This window comes from Notamacropus eugenii, chromosome 5, assembly GCF_028372415.1.
Source record: "Notamacropus eugenii isolate mMacEug1 chromosome 5, mMacEug1.pri_v2, whole genome shotgun sequence".
In the NCBI taxonomy this organism is placed as follows: Eukaryota; Metazoa; Chordata; class Mammalia; order Diprotodontia; family Macropodidae; genus Notamacropus; species Notamacropus eugenii.
In genome coordinates, this window is record NC_092876.1 from 336,924,924 (window position 1) to 336,948,217 (window position 23,294).

General features: G+C 36.8%; 1 protein-coding gene across 12 annotated transcripts in view; it reads left to right on the forward strand.

Annotated features, from left to right (window-relative positions):
* LRCH3 (leucine rich repeats and calponin homology domain containing 3) overlaps positions 1-23,294 on the forward strand; it is a 160,681-nt gene that overhangs the window by 70,214 nt on the left and 67,173 nt on the right. For all 12 annotated transcript variants that reach the window (XM_072613709.1, XM_072613704.1, XM_072613712.1 and 9 more), the window contains exons 2-6: positions 360-504; positions 6,826-6,952; positions 11,150-11,255; positions 12,566-12,702; positions 14,353-14,462. In XM_072613709.1, the coding sequence (XP_072469810.1) occupies positions 360-504; positions 6,826-6,952; positions 11,150-11,255; positions 12,566-12,702; positions 14,353-14,462 (625 nt within the window). The remainder of the gene's footprint in view (positions 1-359; positions 505-6,825; positions 6,953-11,149; positions 11,256-12,565; positions 12,703-14,352; positions 14,463-23,294) is intronic.

Sequence of the window (23,294 nt, forward strand, 5' to 3'; positions counted from 1 at the left end):
TGATGGTTAAGTTGGTTGTTGGTAAATTTACTAGTAGTTAAAAAAAAAATACAATATATAGAGTTTCTTATGTTAAAGTGATCAAAACCATTTTAATAGTATAAAATTTGTAAACTTTGGCAAATTTTATCAATTAACAACTATTTATTGAGTGCCTTCACTGTGAATGACTTAAAATACATACATACATATATATGTATATATATGTGTGTGTGTGTGTGTGTATATATTATATATATATATATACATACATATATACACATGCACATATATACACCCTGGTTTTGTAATTAGTATTTCAGCAAAATGAGGACTTGAGAAATTGGTTTTAAGTATTGAGAAATGTATTTTCCTTTCAGATCTTTCAAGGAATCGCCTCTCAGAAATTCCTACAGAAGCATGCCACTTCGTTTCTCTTGAGAGTCTCAATTTGTATCAGAACTGTATTCGGTACATCCCAGAGGCAATTCTGAATCTACAAGCATTAACATTTCTAAATATCAGGTAAGAGTAATAGATTATTTTTAAATCACTTTTATCACTTCTGTTGTAGATTTTCCTCTTATAAATATATCTTTACTTTAACACTACATACAGTACATTGCATGTTGGGTTTACATCATTTGTGTGTACATCATCCTGTCTGTACCAACAGTATTTCCTGATCTTTCCTGTTTTTCCTTTTTTGTCCAGGCAGTATTTAAGTCATAGATTTTGATATTTTTTTCTTTTCACTATTGACATCAAATGGTCTGATGCTCTTAAATGGTCATCATAGCCTTAGGTCTCAATTTTTTTTAAAAATATATTTCATCAACTGGAAAGAGGTCTGATATTGTAGCTCTCTTATCTACATGTGTAGCTTGATTCTTATTTACCTTCTTATTCGAAGATTAATGTATACAAGAAATAATGCTAGATAACAAGGACACACAAGTATGTAAGATGGTGCCTGTTTTTATGAGTCATAGGCATAAGATAGAAATAAGATAAAAAAGGAATTAAAATTAACCAGTTCTCAACTTCTCTACTTTTAAGTTATTAACTCAGGTTAGTATTAGATATTTAACATAGAGGATTTCTTTTTTTATTCTTTGAAAAAATGAGACAGCATGGTACAATGGCTAGAGAATCATCCTCAAAACCAAGAAAATTTGGGTTCATGTATATTGCTTCTAATCCATACTAGCTGTATGACCTTAGGCAAGTCAACCTCTCAATGCTCTAGGCAAATCTCTAAAACCATAAGTTACAGAAAAATGCAAGCCTGGATTGGCTAAAGGAAATTCCGTATCTGGGAGTTCCCTATCCCAATGAAATCATACATTGAGGTCCTATTTCTATATACAACACTAAACATCAATTAAACTTGCTTGGCAACTATTGCATAAAATATCATAATTTTTCTGAGCTGCTTTTAAAAAATTTTACATTATTTCACATAGGTCTTTGCAAATTTCTTTATGTTTTAATATTTCTCTGTCTTAATTAAAATGTATTGCATCTTGGCCAGCATAGTATACTGGATAGAGAGCTTAGCACAGTTAGGAATTCTTGGGTTCAAGTTCTGCCTCTGACACATGCTGGGTGACCTTGGTGAAGTCATCTGACATTGTCATTGTCAGACTAAGATATAAGTTGCTTTTCACAGGGCAGGCAAGCCAGCCTAGCTGAAACAACAAAGGCACATGGAGGAAGAGATAAGAGGCAGCATATGCCAAGGGAATCAAACTGTTGCCACCACTACCTTGACTACCATCTCCTCTCAGATCTTGATGGAAACAACCAGGACCCCAAGCCCAACAGCCTTAGCAATAGCAGTGTCTCCCAAACCACCAGACCTGCTTTCAGCCCAAGTCCCACAGCCCTCTTTGAGGGGAGAAATCATTGGGGAAAAGAGGACCCACCTTTCTCATCACCACCTGCAGCAAAGGCCAACCAAATGCCATCCCCAGGCAGATGAGCACAAGAACCCTGGAAGCTGCAGTACCTGCCAGAGCACTGGTACTTATTCTAGTACAGCTCTCCCAACCATCATCTAGAGAAGCAACTGCTGCAAGAGAAGGAACTAGTCATTCCCGCCAATTATCATTCATAGGGCACACAGCCCAGCCTAGCTAAAGCATCAAGGCATCCTGAGGCAAAGACAGAAGGCAGCGTGTGTCACTAAAGTCAGACCATGACTAGCACCTTGGCCACCATCTTCCTTCAGGCCCTGATGGAGACTGAGAGACAGCTAGGTAGCAGAGCAGATAGAGTGCTGAGCCTGAAGTTAGGAGACCTGAGTTCAAATCTGGCCCTAAGACACATACTACCTGTGACCACAGGACAAGTAACTTAACGTTTGTCTGCCTCACTTTCCTTGACTGTAAAATGGGGACTCATTTGTAAAGTAGTACCTATCTCCCAAGTTATTGTGAGGATCAGGTGAGATAATATTTGTAAATGTGGGAGGCAGTTCCTGTGGAATTACAGCCTGGCAGTTGCTTCTAGAGGTACAGCTATCAAAAACCTGGGAAAGAAAATTCTTGTCAACAGAGTCCTTGGTCTTTGCTGGAACTGCTTCCACTACTAGCCTGGCCTGCCACTCTCAATCCAGGTTTTAAACTGGTGTGCTCTTTTTATTCAAGACCCAGAGGGAATGACTGCATCTTTTCAGCTAAACCAAATTGTGTAGAGTATCATATTTCATCTAATGGCTTTCACTCTTTCTAAATTAATTAAGGATTTCCCCACCTTACTTAATGCCTTTCACTGATTATTTGATGCAGTAGAGGTGTTCTCAAGTCTGATAAAGGTATCAGGATGTAGATTACTTTGTTAATTACTGTAAATGGTGTAGGAATGACTGACTCTACCCAATTCTACCACTTACTACTTTTCTTTGACCTTGAGGATGTCATGTAGAATCTTCTTGAGCCTCATTTTCCTCATCTGTAAAACGAAGGTGTTGGACTAGGTGACCTCTTGCTATGACATCCATTCCTTCCTTTTCCAATCCCTTAGTTCAAGTCCTTATGTCTTTATCTCCTCATAACTGGTCTTTTAGTTGTGGGGGAGGGGGTTGGAGGGGAGGAGAAAAGAGAGGTATGGGACTAAGGGGAGTCTCTCTACCTCTAATTTTTGCCTTTTCTAGTCTATCCAGCATACCAGTGCCAAATAGTTTTCATAAAATATTGCTTTCTTTTTCCCACTTCTTTGCTCAGAAATCTTAATGGCTCTCTACTATTTATAGGATAAAATCCATATTCCTTAGCCTCACATTCACTATCATTCAGAAATAGGGTCTCTTCTACTTCTCCAGTCCTATCTCCCACAATTTTTCTGTATGAATCCCATGGTACACCCAAACTAATGTGCTCACTGTGTCTAGAATATATTTTATGCTTTCCCATCTCTGCTTTTGCTCAGTCTATTTTTTCTACCTTCTCCCTCTCCAGATCCATCTCTGCTTTAAAATCTTTGTTTACTAATGTACCATAGAACTCCTATGCATTCGTTGTCCATCCTGCTTTGTGATTCATGTTCTTCTCTTTTTTGAAAAAAATTTTTGAGACAAGAGGGTCTTCTCTCATTAGGTACCACTCAAGGGCCCAATTCCGGTGACACAGAAGGAAGCTTTAATCTGCTCCATTTTTCCAACCTGGGTTGGTTTTCCCCTCCTTAGGCAGCCTGGTGGCTTTTCTTTCCTGAAGGCTCAGCATATTATTGCCACATTTTGTGCAGACATTTAGTCAACTTCTTCACCCCTACTGCAGCTCAGAAATTTAGAAGTGAAAGGGAGCTGTCAAAGGAATCTCACAAACATTTATTAATTATCTCATATGTGCCAGGCACAGGGGTACAAAGGAAAGGCAAAAAACAGTCCTGCTCTCAAGACACTAGATGATCTAATGGGGAACACAAAGTACAAAGAAGGTCTATACAGGATAAATTGAGAATGATCTTAGAGGGCAGGCACAGAGATTAAAGAGACCTAGAAAAGGCTTCTTACAGAAGATGGGACTAAAGGAAGACAGGGAAGCTAAGAGGTGAAAAGTGAGAAGTAGAGATGAGGAGAGAGAGAGGTCTAGGCGTGGGAGACAGCCAGTGAAAATGCCTGGTCAGGCAGGGAAATGGAGGCCAGGGTCACTGCCTCAGCAAAGCTTTACTCCATATAACACTTAACAACTTAACACTTCCACATCTGAGTGAAGAAATGAATGAATGGTAGAAGCTCAAAAACAGTTGATTTCCTTTTGGAGATAGAGCTAGCCTAGACATCTATTCTTGATGTGTGGATAAAAGCAGAAGAGGTCAAGCTAGCAAGTTTTATCCATACAAGTAAGTTTTTCACAGGGAACATGGAGAGCATCCTTAAGGTACCATGGTAACTAAGGAAAAAATTTTAAAGATTAAATTGAGACTTAATTCAGTAAGCTCATCAAGCATCTTTTAAGTGCCCTTGTGCATGGAACTGAGGCACTGGAAATATAAAGCCAAAAAAATGACAGTTCCTGTTTTTAGGGTTTGATGATTGAAAAGATTCAAGAGACATAATTTCTGGGTAATTTAATCATTTTATTAATAAGGCCTGAATGTTTATTAATAAAAAAAATGGTCATTTGGCGTTCTCTCTTATACCAAAGACAATCATGGTGGTGGGCTCACAGTTTATATACCCTTCAAAGAGTAAGTGTTCCCCAAGGTGTGACTTACCCTTAATTAATAAAAGAACAAATATTATTATGAGGGACTGAGAGTGACATCTTGTCACTCTTGGAAAGAGAGACTATCTCTATACCCAGAACACCCCTAGTCTTGGGCAATCTACTCAAACCACCCATGCCTGATCAGAACGCAATGACTACTCTACCAAAAAAGTACAATCTCATTATTATCAATGTCCTTCAACAAACTGAACTTTTTAATATCAGGACTTTAGAAAAAGAGGGAAACTCTGGATCTTCCCAAACCATTGGTTATTAGTAATCATTTCTCTTGGGGGGGGGGGGCTTATATTTTAGTGAAGGGAGATAATATATGACAAACATAAATAAGTAAATGCAAGATATTTTGAAGAGGGAGAATGCACCAACAACCAGGAGAATTAGGGCAAGCTTCCCATAATAGGTAACACCTGAACTAAGTCCTGAAGGAAAGTAAGAATTCAAAGAGTTGGATATGAAGAGTGAATGCATACCAGGCATGGAGGTGAGGGAAATGGAGAGGAATCTGTGCAAAAGCATGGAAATGAAAGATGGATAATGAATTCTGGGAACTGCTGAGAGGCTGGTTTAACTGGAACATTGAGTGCCTTATGAAAATATGATGTGAATAAGGCTAGAAAGGTACTTTGGAGCCAGGACACTTACCTAAGAGTATTTTAAACTGAGGAGTTGTATTTTACTTTGAAAGCAGTAGAAAGCCATTGAAGATTCTTGAACAAGGGAATGACCTCAAACCTTTCCATTAAGGATGATTATTTTGGCACCTATGTGGAGACCAATTAGGGTGCTATTACAATGGTCTGGGCAAGAATTGAATGAATTCATTCAATAAGTGTTTATTATAATGAGAGCCTGCACTAGATTGCTAGCCATGTGAATAGAGAGAAGGGGGTAAATGAGAGAGACATGGAATTCAGATTATATTTGGCAACTGGTTGGATATGATGGAGGAAGGAGAGTAAAAGGTTGAATATGACTCTAAAGTTGGGAATCTGGATCATTAGGACATTATTTCCCTGAATAGAAATGGAGGAGAGTGGGCAGTTTCTCTCTCTCTCACTCTCTTGCTCTCTCTTTTCCTCTCTCTGTCCCCCTCTTTTTCTCCCCCCCCCCCCAATCTCTCTCTGTCCCTCTCATGTTAGAAGGAATAAAGAGTTTTGTCTGGGTCTCAGATACTTATGGAACATCCAAGAGACATCTAGCAGATATTAGGCAATGGAGGGCTAAAGCTCAAAAGTAGTTGATATGTAGATTTGTGAGTTTTCTGCATATTGGAGGAATTCTTAGGAATTGGTGACATCACTCAGAGATTGCAGAGCATGTAGGAACACCCACATTTGATGGGCAAGAAATGTCCTTTCTTTGAAAGAGTGGTGAGATAACTAGGAGCACAATCAGCAGAGAACATTGTCACCAGAACCCAAGGAAGAAAGAATGCTCAAGTGGAAGGAAGTGGTTAATAGTGTTAAAAACTGAAGAAGAGTCCAATTTTATGAATATTGAAAAAAAGGTCATAAGAATGAAAAGATAGGATAGCCAGTGTCCAGGTAATGAGCAACTTGTTTCCTAAGAAGCCAAATTGCAAGGGTTTTAGAAGTGAACAGGAAGTTGATAGCTTTTTCTTGAAGCTTGGCTTTGAAAAGCAGGAGAGATTATAGAACAGTAGCCTGAAAGGGTTATAGAGACTTGTTTCATTCTTTGTACTTGTATCCTCAGAGCCTAGTACAGTGTCTTATCACATAATAAAACCTAATTCATACTTAATTGATTTTTTTTAGAAGTTGATTAATTTTAAATTTTAAAAATTAAATTCAAATTTAATTTTAAATCTCATTGATTTAATTCAAAATCTGGCCACGTTTGCAGACTGCAGGGTAGAAGCAGTAAAGATGTTGAAGATGAGAGTATGAAAAGAAATTGAAACTCTTTAAACCAACCAGTTAGCCAGTAGGATAATGCCTATATATTTATGGATAAAGCATTTACTTTTCAAATATTAGTGCCCATATGAGAACTGTGCATCTTATATTTAGTATATGTTATTGAATTCTGAATGTGAAGTATTTTTCCCTCGGTGGTCTTCTCTGATCGTTTCCCCCTTTTCTTTCCCATTTAGTCGAAACCAGCTTTCAACATTGCCAGTACACATGTGTAATCTCCCACTGAAAGTCTTAATTGCCAGTAACAATAAATTGGTCTCTCTTCCTGAAGAAATTGGACATCTCAGAAACTTGACAGAACTTGTAAGTTAATACGTTATTTTCATTGTTCAATCTGCATATGTCGTTCTTTACATATGCAAATTATCCATCAGGAAAACATGTATCTTTGAGTTTCATTTTCAGTATTGGTAATAGATTTGTACCAATCCAACCATTATCTTCTTTATTCTTTCTTCTTCTGAACAATAATAGATTTTTTTGAGATCATAGACTAGAATGAGGGCCATCAAAAGAGCAAAAACCTAACTGGCTCACTGGTAAGATTATAGAATTATAGATTTAGACCTGGAAGGGAATCTTAAAAGTCATCTTTTCCATTCTCATTTTACAGTGAAGGAAACTGAAGTTGGGAAGAGTTCACAAGGCTATACTAGGTAGTACATAACAGAGACGGGATTTGAAACAGCCCACCACTCTTGGGTCTTTCCTCCATTAGATCTGTGCTCTAATCTAATGGTTTGAATTTTTGTGAGTTTTGCGAATTTAATAGAGATTTCATTTTCAAACACTGAGTTTGCCACTAATGTGTAAAATTCTTTTCATATATGTTCTATTAATATCACTTAGCTCAAGGGCCCTTCTTTTAGCCTGTGGTACTCTAATAAAGCCTGTGGACTCTTCAGAGTAATGTTTTTAAACACATAATACAAAATACCTAAGAATACAAAGGAAACCAATTATGTTGAAATACAGTTATCAAACCCCAGGTTAAGAACTCCTAATTTAGATAAGGAATTTTGGCTCACTGTTATGACAGAATGGGCAGTTTTTGTTAGCCCAAGGTCAGGAGACTTGACTTCATGACCAAATTCTGTAGCTTATAAGCACTGTTACTGTAAGCAGGTAAGTTAACCATTCTGAGACTCAGTTTTGTCATATAAAGCAGGTACAACAATGTTTATATTGACCTCGCAGGGCTAACTAGAGAATCAAAAGAGATCATGTATGTCAAGCCCTTTGCAAACCTTCAAGCTCTACAGAAATATTGGCTGTTAACTCTTTCACAGTGTAGTTGTAGAAGAAAACAAAAAACATGTTTCTCGTCGAAAAGCAGGGCATCAGGGTGGCACATTGTCTAGAACACCCAGGCCTGAAGTCAAGAAGACTTGAGTTCAAATCCAGCTTCAGACACTTACTACCTGTGTGATCCTCAGCAAGTCACTTGACCATGTTTGCCTCAGTTTCCTCATCTATAAAATGAGCTGGAGAAGGAAATGGTAAACCACTCCAGGATCTTTGCCAAGAGAATTCTAGATAGAGTAATGAAGAGTCAGACATGACTGAAACAACTGAACAATAAAAGCGTTTTGTAAATATCAGGGTTTTTTTCCCAATTTAACTGTGGCTGGATTTTTTTAAGAGTCTTCACTAATTTTTTCTACTACCTCCGTTCCTTTTAAAGTGTCCATGCACTTTCCTGAACTGACATTACAGTCATAAGCTGGAATGAAATGGAGTCCACTTGTACTTGAAGAAATGTTGAATATAATGAGCACCATAATAGTTACATCACACTTGACTCACATTTATTTTTTCAGTTAGGTTCAGAAAATGTGAACGCATTTGTAAAATTGGGAAGAAAATGTAACCCATATGAAATCCAGTTTAGTGTTGTTCTTAGAGCTGATTCTTTATGAGAGAATTTGTTACAAAAGTTAGGAAACATTTTTTCAGTAGTTGACTTGACAGTGTATGCTGGCATTAAAATTGTATATTGTAAGTACACTACAGCATCTTACACATTTCTGGTATTTTTACTTTCTGTGTAACCTCTGCCATTTACTTGACTTCTGAAAATACTTGAAACAAAAACAAGCTTGACAGAAGACTGGATCACATGAATTGTGTCCGTGTTTTGTTCCACATTTATACTTTGTTTACATGTTCTGTAGATAAACTAAAATATCTTACCCAATTTTTTTCAATTTAGGTATTTTTTAATTACTCATTAGCCACTTTGGGCCCTGTCATGAGGTTAATGAAAATACTGAATTACTTTAAATCTTCTTGGAAATAGCTCTAGTTTCAGAGGACTTTGGGGCATAATAAAGTCCCATAATTTTTTGTGAATACTTGAGGTTGCCTTATAGAATATGAAACCTTGCCCTTTAAAAATATACTTATAGACTTAAGTTCACTAAATATTAAAGAGATCAAGTTGACATATACAATGAATAATGGACATGAAAATAGCTTTAGAGCTCATCTGGCCCATATCTTTGACTTCATACAGAATTTTACAAAACTAAACTGTTCTAGGCAAATCTTATTTTAAAAGACCTTCAAGGAAAGAGCCTCCAAAATCTTCCCTTAGTAATCCATTATGTTTTTTTAATCAAGTCCTTACTGACGTGAAATTATTCTTTATAACTAATCTAAGTGCCTGATGTTGCAGTAAAAGATCATTTCTTGATGTTATATTTTATCTGAAATGAAGATGTTAATTCTTGTTAAATTCAGTAAACACTGAAGTGCCTGCCCTATGTAGAACACTACTAGATACTTGAATTCTGTAAACATCTTTGTAAAAACTAAATTAGATGGTTAGAACATTAAAGCAGAAATTAAAACACCCAGGTTCCATTTAGACCTTCTCTGTTAGTTGTGTGAGCACATTTGACTTCTTTTTTCTCCATTATCTCTACAGAAAAGTCAGAATAATAGCTACCATCTGAATAGCATTGTAAAAGACATTTTAAAGCAGCAACAATTTTAATTAATTTTAGTTTAAGTAAATGAACTTCTTGACAGTAGGAATTTTTAAAATAGTATCTATGTTAACATGTTATCATTTCACTGTTATATTGGCTGGCATTTCGTTGTGACAGTTTGAAGTTTTATTCACCCAAATAACTTGCCCATGATATACATAGCATATACAATTATGGATCTGAAAGTGGTTCTGTCTACTTTGAAAATAATAGTAATATGGATATTTTTTTTAACAGTCTTGGAATCTGCATATGAAGGTATTTTAACTCCTTGGGAACTATGCTGTTTACCCATATTATTATAGAAGTGATGAATCTGTACCCTAGCTTCATATTGATGGGAAGTCTCTGATATTTTGTTAACTAATCTGTCAAAAACCTGTTTTTAATTTAGTTTCAGTTGTTTTCTGCCCTTGTTCCATATGAATCATCATTTTATTTTCCAGCATACTTTTCAGTTTGACTTGTTGAATATTTGTATTAGTAAATGGACTTTTTTTCTTTAAAAACTATCTTTACTGCTTTGGCCTTTAGCCTATTTTTCTTAATACATCATTAGAACAAACTCTTTAAAATAGAGTTCTAAGTAAGATTTTTTTGTGACTTCATCTTGCATGAGTTTCTTAGCATTTTATCTTCCTAGGATCCTTTGTGTGTGTTTGTGTTTTTTTTACTTTTGTCCGTATTTAAACTTCTTCATTGAAAAAAGCACTTGATTCATTTGGAATCATAGGACCTGGGACAAGTTCCCTGTTCTGCCTCTTAACCACCATTGTAACCTTGGGAGAGTTACTTACTCTCTCCGGGCCTCATTTACCTCATCTTAGATGGTTTATATTAGATAACCTCTAGAGGTTCCTTCTAGCTTTAAAACTACAGTTATATCCTGTGAATTTTTTGTTCATAACTATAAAATTTAAAGCAGATATCTTCAGATTTTTCTAAGCCATTTGTGGAAGTTGATAGTGTTACTAAATGTAATGGTAATGGTTGGTATTATCAAAAGTGTGTTCATCCTTCATTGCCGAAGAAGACCATGCCATCAGAGAAATGATGACATGACTTGCACTTGACTTTGTTTTGAGTGAGGGAGGGCTGTGCAGGTCACCAACCTCACTTCTCCTCCTGAGCCATCTGAATCCAGTGACCAGATATTCATCAGGATGACTGGAGATGACCCAGGATGAGGCATTTGGGGTTACATGACTTGCCCAAGGTCACGCAGATAGGGAGTGTCAAGTGTCTGAGGTGAGATTTAAACTCAGGTCCTCCTGACTTCTGCACTGGTGCTCTATCCACTGCACCACCTAGCTGCCCATAATTATCAAAAGTAAATACCAGAGCAAACTATAGAAATTACATTGGCAACAAAATGGCAACAAAAATTTTTAGGAATATTAAGGATTTTAGAAGTCATTTATGTTAATCCATTCATTTTTCATATAGTTTGATATAAATAAATTGCTAATACTAGGAAATTTCTTTACTTTTTATCCTTTTGGCATAGGACGTAAGCTGTAATGAAATTCAAACACTACCTCCCCAAGTTGGCAACCTGGAGTCTTTGCGGGACCTTAATATCAGAAGAAATCACTTAGTGCGTTTACCTGAAGGTGAGAAGAGAAAGGTTTTATTGCTTTGACTTTTTTGGAAACATATTTATAGCATGCAGCACATTAGAAAATACATTATATCTGAAAATCATGGTCTCTCTTTAGCCTGTTTTGGTTAGTTTGTTATTTAATAGTTTCTTCTACTGCATCTTCTTTGTTTTGGTTTGCCAAAGGTGATGCTCTTCCTCCATTTGCAAGAACTACTGAGAAGATTCTAGGAGTTAGAGACTAGTAAAACTCACCTATGGTCAAAAGTTGGTGGAATTTAATAAGGGCATTATCCTGAGCATTGAAGTTATATAAACACTTCGGGGAAACAAATATTTTTGATAAAGTAAGTTTATGACAGAGTAATATGCTAATATTCTTTCAAGAGATATATATTTTGTTTCACTATGTATTTATTTGAATGTGTGATACATGATGTGCCTAGCCCTAGGCACCATAGATGGAATACCGAGAAGTGTGTGACAAAAATCTAAATATTTATCCTCAAGTTGCGTAAGTAATGATGGTGGGGTTCTCCTTTGTCATGATAGATGAAAAGAAACTAGAATTTCCAGAATTATTATTTTTTTTTTTATTTTGGACAATACAAAAGTTAAATCAGTATTTAACTGAAGTCTTTGAAAAAAAAATTTTAAACATAGATAGAATGAAGTGTACTCATTAAAGAAACCAGGAATAGTTGAGGTACATATTGAATCCTTAGAGGTTGATGACATAAATTGATCTGGACCCTTATACTGTTAAAACTTGGCTCTTTTATCAATGATCTTACCAACTGAGGAATTTCAGTAGTTCATAGTATAAATGGATATTTGGGCCTCCTAACTCAGAATTCTAGAAAACTCCCAACATGTCCAATACACACAGCCTAACTAGATTACCCAAAATTTATACATCTTTTCTATTTTTTCTTTCCCTGCCCAACAACCTCTCTCTTCATCCTGCTTCCTCTGGGACTTTGGTCAAACTAACTCATTACCTTAGGAGCAACAGATACTGAAAGCCCTCGGTAGTGCTGACCTAATGGTAACCTTGTTCCTTGCTTAACAGAAACTGTGATCCCTTCCTGGCAGTCTTCTCCTCTAGTGCTTAGTCTTCAAAGAGTAATAGCTTATTGTATAAAGCAATTTTGATCCTACACAATGATTGACTTAAAGCCTTTTTTAAGTGCCAGTTCTAGTTAGGGTAAAAAATGTTTGTAGTGTTGTAAGAATGTATTATTCATGGTCATATGATTTTTATTTTGGGGGGATTTTAGATTGAATTGACTAAACATTTCCATTTTCCTCCCATACGTGCAGAGCTCGCCGACTTGCCTTTAATACGGTTAGACTTCTCCTGCAATAAAATTACATCAATCCCTGTTTGTTATCGGAACCTCAGGCACCTACAGATGATCACACTAGATAACAACCCCCTACAGTGTCCTCCTGCACAGGTGAACCATTATAAACTGTGAAGTTTAGATTATTTTCATTTAAGTTTTCTTTTAAATGAAATCTTTAAGAAAAGTTGTGTTATTATTTAGAAGCTTTGAATAGCTAAAGTGGGGGAAGGTGGGGAAGATCTCTTGATTTCACTCTTCTTTCCCCTTCCCTTCCCCTTTCTTTTCCTCTTCCCTTTCTCCCAACTTCCTTTCTTCCTTTCCTTTTTTACAATTGGAATTCCTTTCTTGGAAATATAATCAAACATATTGTGAAGGAAGAAAAAATTATGCTCTTCAGTTTTCTGTATTAAAATATCTATTCTGTCTAGCCTGTTATTTTTGTAACTATGTTTCTGAAAGCATCAGCTTATCATTTAGCAGAGCAAAGCATTGGCCATTTATTTGCTCAACAGTAGTGACTGCATAAAGTTCAATAATTTACAAATAACATACAATTCTGATGTAATCTTACATTTATCAATAGAGTTCCATCTGCTCTCATAGTATTTGCTATAATATAGTTATAGAATACCAGAATTGAAATTATATCTGCTATTTACTATCTTCACTTACACAGTTCTGGTTATTTGTTAATTGGTCTGGCAGCTATAAATCTCTGTGAAATATATAGATGGGTATCATAGTCCCAAAGAATTTAAATTTTCACTTCTGGAAGCATGTGGCTCTTGATATTGGTATGGTGTATGCTATTCTGTGTCTTCTAGTTATTTTTCCTCCTCTTATTAAGATTGAAGATGGCATGGAACTCTCTTAATATGAAAGAAATTGAATATAGCCTTGGAGATGGGGAAGGGAAAGACATCAAGCATTTATTAAGTGCCCACTACATGCTAGACAATAAACTAAGCACTTTACAAAAACTCAGTTTATCCTCAGAACAACCCTGAAGATAGGTGTTATTATTTTTTCCATTTTAGATTTGGGAGAAGTGAGACAGATTGTGATTTGTCTACTGTCCCACAGCTTGTGACTAAGGCTAGATTTAAATGCAGACCTTCTTGACTCTAGGCCCAACATTCTATCCATCTTGTCACCTGTGCCTTTGGAGTAAAAAAAAAAAAAAAACTACAAGCATAACCTGTGAAGAAATGTTTAATACACTGACTATGGAAAACAAGTTAGTGCAGGAATAGACACTTAAAAATCATTTTTTTTGTGTGAAAATGTCTGAGCCATATAAGTCTGTATAGTCCCATGAACTTTAGCAAAGCAAAAAAAAAAAATCGCCTTAAACAATTAGACACTATTCAATTAGGTGAATACCAGTTTGAAACTAGAGATTCTAATACTCCCTAATGATGGACAGGCATTTTAATAACTTGTCTCATTTTCTTCAGTTATAAATTGAAGGTGATAGAATTGCTTACTTATTGAAACACACTAAATATTACAGCAACATGTAATGTGAGAACATCATTTATTTATATATACACGCATACACCAATTTTCTGTTAAAAAACATACTACCAAAGAGAGTCTCATAGTTTCAACACTAATATCCATTTTTTAATAATTTTTCTTCTAGCTTAAGTGTCTAGAAATGACACTTTTTCACAACTTGTTTTAAATAAGGCATGACTATAATAAAGTAGTACTTAAATAGGTACATGACCATATTATTTGTTCTTTCTTTGTCTCTAGATATGTATAAAAGGCAAAATCCACATATTTAAATACCTGAACATACAAGCATGCAAGATTGCTCCAGACCTGCCAGATTATGATAGGAGGCCTATGGGGTTTGGCTCTTGGTAAGTACTTTTTCTTTTGTTTATTGTGATCTACCACTTCTCACTACAGAGTAATAAAAATCAGATCAAACTATATATGTGTTGAAACACTTTGCCATTGCCCCTTTAAATTGTCTAAATTAAATACAACTCTTTTAGATTGTCTAAATTGGATAAAAATCTAGTAGCAAGAAAATTAAAACAAAGGCAGACTGAAGAGTTTAGTAACTACAGATGATACCCTGTCTCAGCTCTCTCCTTATCAGAAAGCATTTAAGTTCAGTTGGATTCCAACTGTTCTGGGAACTGAATAAAGACAGCTGCAAAGTAATACAAAGAGAATCTGTCATTTATTAAGAGGTCACTGATCAACAGCCTCAGATATCTGGAATACTTCAGTAAACCAGTAAGGAAGCCAGAACAGCTCCTGAGAAAACACTCATACTAAATTTGTAAGAGAGATCCTTATTCCTTTACTCAGAGCCTGCTTGCTTTTATACTGTATTTAAATACAGTTTTGGTAATTTAAGCATTCCAGTAGCATCAAACTTTTTAAAACAGAAATTATTAGAGGAAGCTACACTGACAAAAACAAGAAGTGGCAGCTGACCACTAGGGAGAAGACTCAAAAATTATGACTATCAAATACAAAGTCTTATCTTTTTCTCTTTTCATTTTAATTCTCTACCATTTTACTGCCTCTGTTCTTTGTTATATACATGCTCAAACTTCCCCTAGATCATAGCCTCTTGACAAAAGAAAAACATACCTATCTTCTTTGTCCCTATTACTCCTTTGGCCCTGTTATTCCTCCATATCTTTCCTCCTTTTTAACCTCTATACTTTTTTTTAAGACAGGAATTTATCTGTGAACTTTAAAGTTACAAAACATATCCAGACATATAGTTAACAACCAGGAAATCTTTTCTTAATATCACTCAAGAAATGGCAGCAAATATCATATTTATGATGTGTTAGGCAGTAGCAGTGTGCCCTTAAACTATTTAGACATGCAGTAGTATGAAATTTTATGTCAGAAGATACTTAGACATCAAAAAAGAGAAAGATTCCAGCTATGGAATCTATGGTGTTTAGAAGAAAGATGCTGGAATCCAGAGTGAAGAGAAAAATTTTCATGATGAAACTGATAGTCTTAGTACCAGAGGTCAAGGGGCAATACTAGCATCATTATGTAGGAATCACTTTTAAAGTCAGCTCTGCAAAATTCCTATAACAGTAATAGCTAAGACATTGGTACCATTAACCATTGTGAATCCAGGTGATTCTGCTTTGCATGGGAGTGTGCCACACAGTTCATTGTGATATGCAAGATAATAAGAATACTGTACAAAGCTGGCATCCCAGAGGTGATGAATACCTGGCAATCAGAATCACTTCTTGTTTGAACAGCAGTGGTGATCCAGGATTAAAGTTGGCCCGTTTGCACAGAATGATACAGGAAATTTCTTCATAGGACTTTCCTCTTCGATTTTCTTCTGGTTTTGATTCTTTGAGTACTTAATGGGCCCAAAAGCAGCAAAAAGTGAGTCATAACAGATGATCATGAACAAACTTCGTTAGGACATCTGAGCCAGTCCATCCAGGATCTGCTCAGTGATGGAAAAGAATACAAAAAAAGGGGCATTACAGAATTCCTGCATAAAGGCTCAACCCTTTTCTAAACTCCTTGTGAACTAAAGATCCCAGGGTACATACCATAAGAAGATTTCTGCATATTGGGTCAGTTCTTCCCCATTTCCTTTGGAAAAGAGATTGGTACACTATGTTCAGTGCATTTTTCTTGGGACCCCTCTACACTACAGTATTATTTCTCTAACAGAAAAGCCATAGACATTAAGAATATATTTTGCTCCTGGTCAACAAATGTAAGCACCTAGAACAAAATGGTTTATATCCAGAATCCGAAATTTTCTCACTACCATGCTAGGGTGCCAGTGCCAGTTTTGTGGAAATTATACTTTTATTCCCCCTTTCTTTGAAAGGACCAAGATAGGTTTGATATAATCAGGTTTCTGTCTCTCTTTTATGAGATCACACATTTGCCCCCATGAATCTACACATACACACAAACGCACACAATCTACTTCCCTTTTCCCTAGTGTCATAATAAAAAAAATTTTGGATATGGGATTGCTTAATTCATCTATGCTGAAAGTACATCAGCTACTCAGGAACTTGATACCAATACTGATTGTCTTGGAAGCTTTAATCTCCATTTTTCAAACCTGGGCCAGTTTACTCTTTTTTTAGACAGCATGGTGGCCCTCTGCATCATCTTGGTGCTAGAAACTTAGGGTGGACACCCAATCAGCTTTAACCCTTCAAAACTCCCTAAACTTGAGGAATCTACCAGCCTCAGTCTCCCCAAAAATCTGAATCTACAGGTATGCACCACTAAGCCTAGCTCCAGTGCCATACTTAATGAGAGTAGTCTGCTTACCTGCTGTGCTTTATCACTACCTCTGCTTTCTCAGCACAAGCTGGTTTCTGCTGAAAATACTGTCAGAAGTCATTAATGATCTCTTATTAATGATTTATGATAGCCTATTTTTAGTCTTCAACTTCCCTTTTTCTTGATATTCTGTCATTACTTAGCTTCTTTATAATTTGGTACTTCAAATTCAGTTCAAAAATCATTTATTAAGCCTCCACTGTGTGAAAGGTACAATGAAGACACAAGTCAAAAATGGAACCATTAGTGCTATCTGAAGATTTCACATTCTACTAGTGAAAAAGACAAATAAGCAAAGTGGATAGAGTGCTAGACTTAGGATCAAGAAGACAAGTTCAAATCCCACCTTAGATATGGACTAGTTGTGTGATCCTTGGCAAGTCAGTTAACCTCTCTATCTCAGTTTCTTCAGCTATACCTATAAGGATTGTTGTGAGATAATATAAGTAGAGAACTCCAGCAAAGATGGCTGCATAAATGGATAAAGACAACCAAGTCCCCATGTACCTACTAGATCAAAATCCTAAAAACTGAACCCAAGCAAATAATAATCAGGAAACCCAATGAGAAACTAGAGTAAATTACTTTTTCTACCCCAGAACTTAATTTTAAAATTAGTCAGAAGCCCATAAGCATTGGCAAAGGCAGAATACACCAACAAAGCCAGTGCAGAAAAATAAGCCATAAGCTTCCCATTGTGACCAAAGTGGAAAGCTCTTCTGAGAAAGCCTCATGGTGATCAGAAAACTGGTTTGGACTCTGAACATGACAAGAAGTAGTAGTGTCAAATCTGGGAGTGGCAGCACTCAGACTGGGACGCCCAGGCCCAGGACCCTGAAGTCTCCATCTGAAAGATTTCGTAGAGGGCTCTAAAGATTCAAAATGCTGAACCTCAAAGATCCGGTGGGGCAGTACATAGGTGACCCAGACTAGCAAATCCTGCCCAGAAGCTCAGCAAATAGTGGGATAAGAGACTTGGCGTATGTCAATTTAGAAAGTAAAACAGGAAAGATAAGTAAACTAAAAAAACTCTCCATTATGAAGAATTACTATAGGTCTAGAGATGTCCAAATATCTTTCTTAAAAGAAGAGAATAATTTAATAACTTCATAAAAACTGAAAACAGAAATTTTTTAAAAAATGGATTTTCCATGAAGATTTCAGAAGATTTCATCAATACTTACAGAAACAAAGCAAGAAAAATGAACTAAAAGCTTTGGAAGGAGAGTGAATACCTTAAAAGAGAAAACTGTGAAACTTACCCATGTAACTTAATTCCTGGTCATTAGAATGGAACAAACAGAAATAGCTGACTCCATGAACCAGCAATAATTACTATAATTACTAGAACAAAATCAAAACATTGGGAAAGGCGGAGCCAAGATGGCAGAGTGATAGGAAGCAATGTAGCAAGCTCCTCTCCCATGAACTTTTCCTAATAGATCAAGAAAATGCATGAGACCAAATCCTGATAGGGAAATCTAGAAAAAGCCATAGTGAGTCTTCTGTCCAACCCAGAGATCCGCAATCTCTGGAGATGGGGTAGGGCCAGGAACACTCTGCATGGCACATTCCAGTGCCCTGGTGGAGGCTGTGCTGAAGGGAAACAGGAGGTGTCAGACATATTCCAGGGTACGCTGGCACTGCACTGTGGACACTTACCAACTGGCACCTTTTTAACCCACTACCCAGTCCCAGGTCACAGATTCACAGCCAAGTCAGAAGGGGACATGCACACTACCGTAGTATCTTGCTTAGAGTCCCTGGTCAGCGTACAGAGAAAAAAGGAAGGTTAGAAGTTGTCAGTAGCAGCAGTGGAGATCATATCTCAGGTGAAAATAAGGATCTCACTTCTAGTGTCTAGCCTAGTCTGCAAAGGAATAACCATGATGGGAATGCTAGCTGCCACTTGATTGATAGGGGTGGAGTACAATAGGCATTTGCTCTTACTCAGAATCAAAGTCAGGTCAAGGTCAAGAATTTGCAGAGGTCAGACCCAGGGGACAGCAATCAAACATTGCCCTTCATCAGACCACTTTGGGACCACTGAAAGTTTTCCAGTCCCCAGTCTGTCCCTGAGATCATGGAATAATACTCTACTCTGCTTCAAGAAAGCAGCGATAGGACCAGCCCAGAACTTAACTCCAGGAGTGCTGCAGAGCCTAGACCTAACATCAAGGCCAAAGTCAAGAGGTAATTGAGAAGAATGAACAAACAAAAAAGAATACCCCCTCCACCCCAGTAACGAATTATTACAGTGACAGGGACACAAAAGACACAAATGCAGAAGAGAATGACTCCAGAATATCTACAAGCATTGCCTCAGAGAAAAACACAGTTTGAGCAAAAATTTAACTAGAACTTTTAGAAGAGGATGAAGCAAGAGTTTTTTTAACAGTTTAAAAATGCTTTCATAAATGAAATGAGAGCACTTAAGGAAAAAATTGGAAAATAAATGAAAGCTATGGAAGAACAAATTGGAAGGGAAATTAGTAGTTTGACACAAGAGATACAAAACATTTCCCAAGCTACAAACTACCTGAAAATTAGAGTGAACCAAATCACAGCTAATAATTGCATAGGTCAACAAAAAATATTAAAACAAAGTGTAAAGACTGGAAAAAATAGAAGAAAATATAAGATGTCTCATAACAAAAACAACTGACATGAAAAACAGATCAAGGATGGAAAAAAAAATTTTGGGGAGGCAATCAGGGTTAAGTGACTTGCGAAGGGTCACCCAAATGTGTGAGGCTGTAAGGAGGAAAAATTTAAGAATCATTAAACTGTCTGAATTTTATAACCCCTTCTGCCCAAAAAAAAGAGCCTAGACATCCTTTGTCAAGAAATCTTAAAAGAAAATTGCCCCCATCTCTGTGAACCAGAGGTCCAAGTAGATACAGAAAGAATCAACTAGTATTTCCTGAAAGAAACCCCTAAATGAAAATTCTTAGGAACATCCTAGCCAATATCCTGGTTACCAGGTGAAAGAAAAACTACTGGGAGCAGGCACCAGAACAGAAGAATTCAAATACCAAAGGTGGACTATCCCAGAACTTTGACCAGAAAAGTCAGCCAGAAGCCCATGGGCAGTAGAGTAAAGAGGACTGAATGCAAAACTGGCACAGAAAATCAAGCCAGAAACTCTCCAGTACAACCAGATTCCAACCAGAAATACTTTTACCCTGCAAAGACTCTATTCCTGAGTTGCTACAAGTTTGGAGGACTCTTCCAAGCAAGCCTCAGAACTTTTCTACTGGGGAAAACAATAGACTCTAAATGTAATAGAAGACTCAAGCATTTCTGATGAAAAGATGAGCTGAGTGGGAACTTTGAAATGTAAACAAAGGGAGTTAGATAAGAATGAGAGGACCTATTGTTGGTTTTCTTGTCTTCTGAGAGTTTTAAGAGAGGGAAAGAAAGATAGGGAGAGGTGGGGATTTGGGGTGGGGCATAAAAGGGATATACAAGTATACAAAGTATTCAGAGGAGGAAGCAGTGATGAGGGCTGAAGAGATAAGAGGTACTGGAACTCCAAAATTGGAACTCCAAAACTCCAAAACCAACAACAGGTCTTCCCTGCATGGGCCATCTGGAAAAGAATTCACAGACTCAAGTATTGTTGAGATCAAGGTGGTAAAGATTTATTATGCTTTTCAACAGGCAAGAGTTCTTAGGGAACCTGCAACCTTAGAGGGGTACAGGTGAAGTTTATATAGTATATTGTATGTATGTGCCAAATATGCTAACTAGGTGTTTCAGGGTGGGATTAGGGAGTGGTTAGTTCTTAAAGGAGTGTGCACTTTTGGTATCTACTGTGCAGGTATTTTACGCATAGCCCAAGGGGCCACTGCATGAAATGTCACTAAGTCACCAAGTCAACTCATGGTCAGGATTGTCTAAGGAATACCAGGCAGCTCTCATCAGTGTCTTGTTAGATAAGGTAAATGTAAGGGAGTATATGTATGTCTTAGTCTAGAGTAATAAATGTCATTATGACCCAGTACAGCCAGTACACAGCTGGTTCAGACTAATAAATTCTATAGGTGCAACTGCCTACTGTAGCAGGAAGGGAGATAGTGGTTTTTGCTGGGTAGGCTGTTCTTGGGCTGGAGAGAAACTGCCTGGGATAATATTTTGAGGCTAGGGAGAAATGTGATTTTTAGGGAGAAATGTGATTTTAGAATTGGGGTCCAAGAACATGCACCCAAGCACCGAATCAGCAGGAGGTAGAACTTGTTATTTCTCATAATTAGAAGGTATGAGAATTCATACATTCATAGAGAAATAATAATTATGGTAGATATCCTTTACATATCACTTATGTACCAAGCACCATGCTGCTATTATCTCATTTGAGTCTCATAGCAACCTTAGGAAACAGTAGGTGCTATTATTATCCCCATTTTGTAGATGGGGAAACTGAGGCCAAAAGAGGATAAGTGACTTGTCCAGGGTCACAAGCTAATAAGTGTTTAATGCTAGGATTAAACTCAGATCCTCCAGGCCCAGTGTTCAACTGACACCAGATGAACCTCACTCTGAATGGAAAAAGAGGGGTTAAGCATGCACTTGCACACACTAGTGGAAGCATTCAAGAGGAAAGTAATGCCAGGAGTGAAATGACTATGAGCAAAACAGACTTCCTCATCCTGAAGCAGAAATTAAAAGGGAAAAAAAAACTACAGAGAGCTGGACATTAAGAAGCTGCTCATCAGTTGGAAAATGACTTAACAAATTGTACTCTGTGAATATAATGAAATATTTTTTGCAACACAAAAAAAATCATGAAAACTAAGATTTCAGAGAATGTTGAGCAATATGAATATATACAGAATGAAAAGATCAGAACCAGGCATACAGTATATAGGGAAATAACATCTTTTAAAGAGAAACCGCTTTGTAAAACTTAGGGACTCTGATTGAGGCAGTGAACAACCATTTCTCCAGAGCATTCTACCCACCTGATAGATACAGACCTAAAGTATAAATGGAGACCAGTAGTTTCACTGTGTATTTCTTTTACTTGACTTGGCTTATTTGTTGTAAGGTGGTTTTTTGCCCTCTCTTTTTTGACCGGGGTAAAGAGATTGAGAGAAAAGAGGGAAAATTAGTAATGTTGATGTGAAAAAAGAAGGCTGCTAAAACATTTTTTTTAAATGGAAAGAACAGAAGGAAATTCAAGAAGAAACGTAATCAAGACAGTTTTGAAAGTAACATGTTGAATTTATTCTGTACTAAAAACAACAAATGAGCAGGGTGGGATTGAAATTCATTGTTTCATATACAGTTATACATTTTTTTCTCTTTGTTTTAGTATTCTATTATATGCATGAAAATACCCTTTTGGGATGTTTAAGTTCAGAACTCAAAAATAAAAGAAGAGAAAATATGTATGAAGCACTTTGAAAACCTTTAAATGCTATACAAAAGTTGTTGAGTCATTTCAGTCATGTCCTACTCTTTGACCCTTCATGATTCCATTTGGGGTTTTCTTGGCAACAATACTGGAGTGGTTGGCCATTTCCTTCTCCAGTTCATTTTACAGATGAGGAACTGAGGCAGATAGGGTTGTGACTTGCCCCGAGTCACACAACTACTACAAGTAAGTGTCTAAGACCAGATTTGAACTCATGAAGATGAGCCTTCCTGACTCCAGGCCTAATACTCTATACACCGCACCACCTAGCTGCCTCAGTATATCAGAGAGGCACTATTAGGTGCTGACTGGAGACACAAATAGAAAGATGCAAGTCTTTGCCCTCAAGTTACTTATATCCTACTGAGAGAAATAGCTCTTACACTCATACATACATGCAAAATGTGTAAGTAAATTCAAAGTAATTTCAGGGAGAAAAAATGAAACTAACAGCTGGTGGGATCAGACACTGCCTTCTTTAGGAAATGGCACCTGAGCTTTGAAAGAAGTGAGGTATTTTTGGAAGTGGTGATGGGGAGCATTCCAGGCATGGAAGATATCCTGTGCAAAGGTACAGAGGATGACTTGTATGTGGAACAAGAAGTAAGGTGGTAAAAACAAAGTCATTTTATTTACTGGAATATAGGAGGCATGAGGTGGGAGAGTAATGTTGTGATCAAGTAGAAACCAAATTATGAAATGCTTTAAAGAAATTTTAATTTTAAAAAAATTTTATTGTATCTTGAAGTAATGGTGAGTAGTCAAGTGACATACTAAGTATTAGCTACAATGTGGGAGATAAGTTGGAGAAGACAGAGACAGGAGGAAGCTTGTGCAGTAGGCCAGGCAAAAGCTGTTGAGGTATTGTTTGAGTAGAGAGAAGGCAATGGATATGCAGGAGATGTTGTGGAAGTAAAATCAACAAGATTTGTCACCTGACTAGTAGTTCTTACTCTTTTAT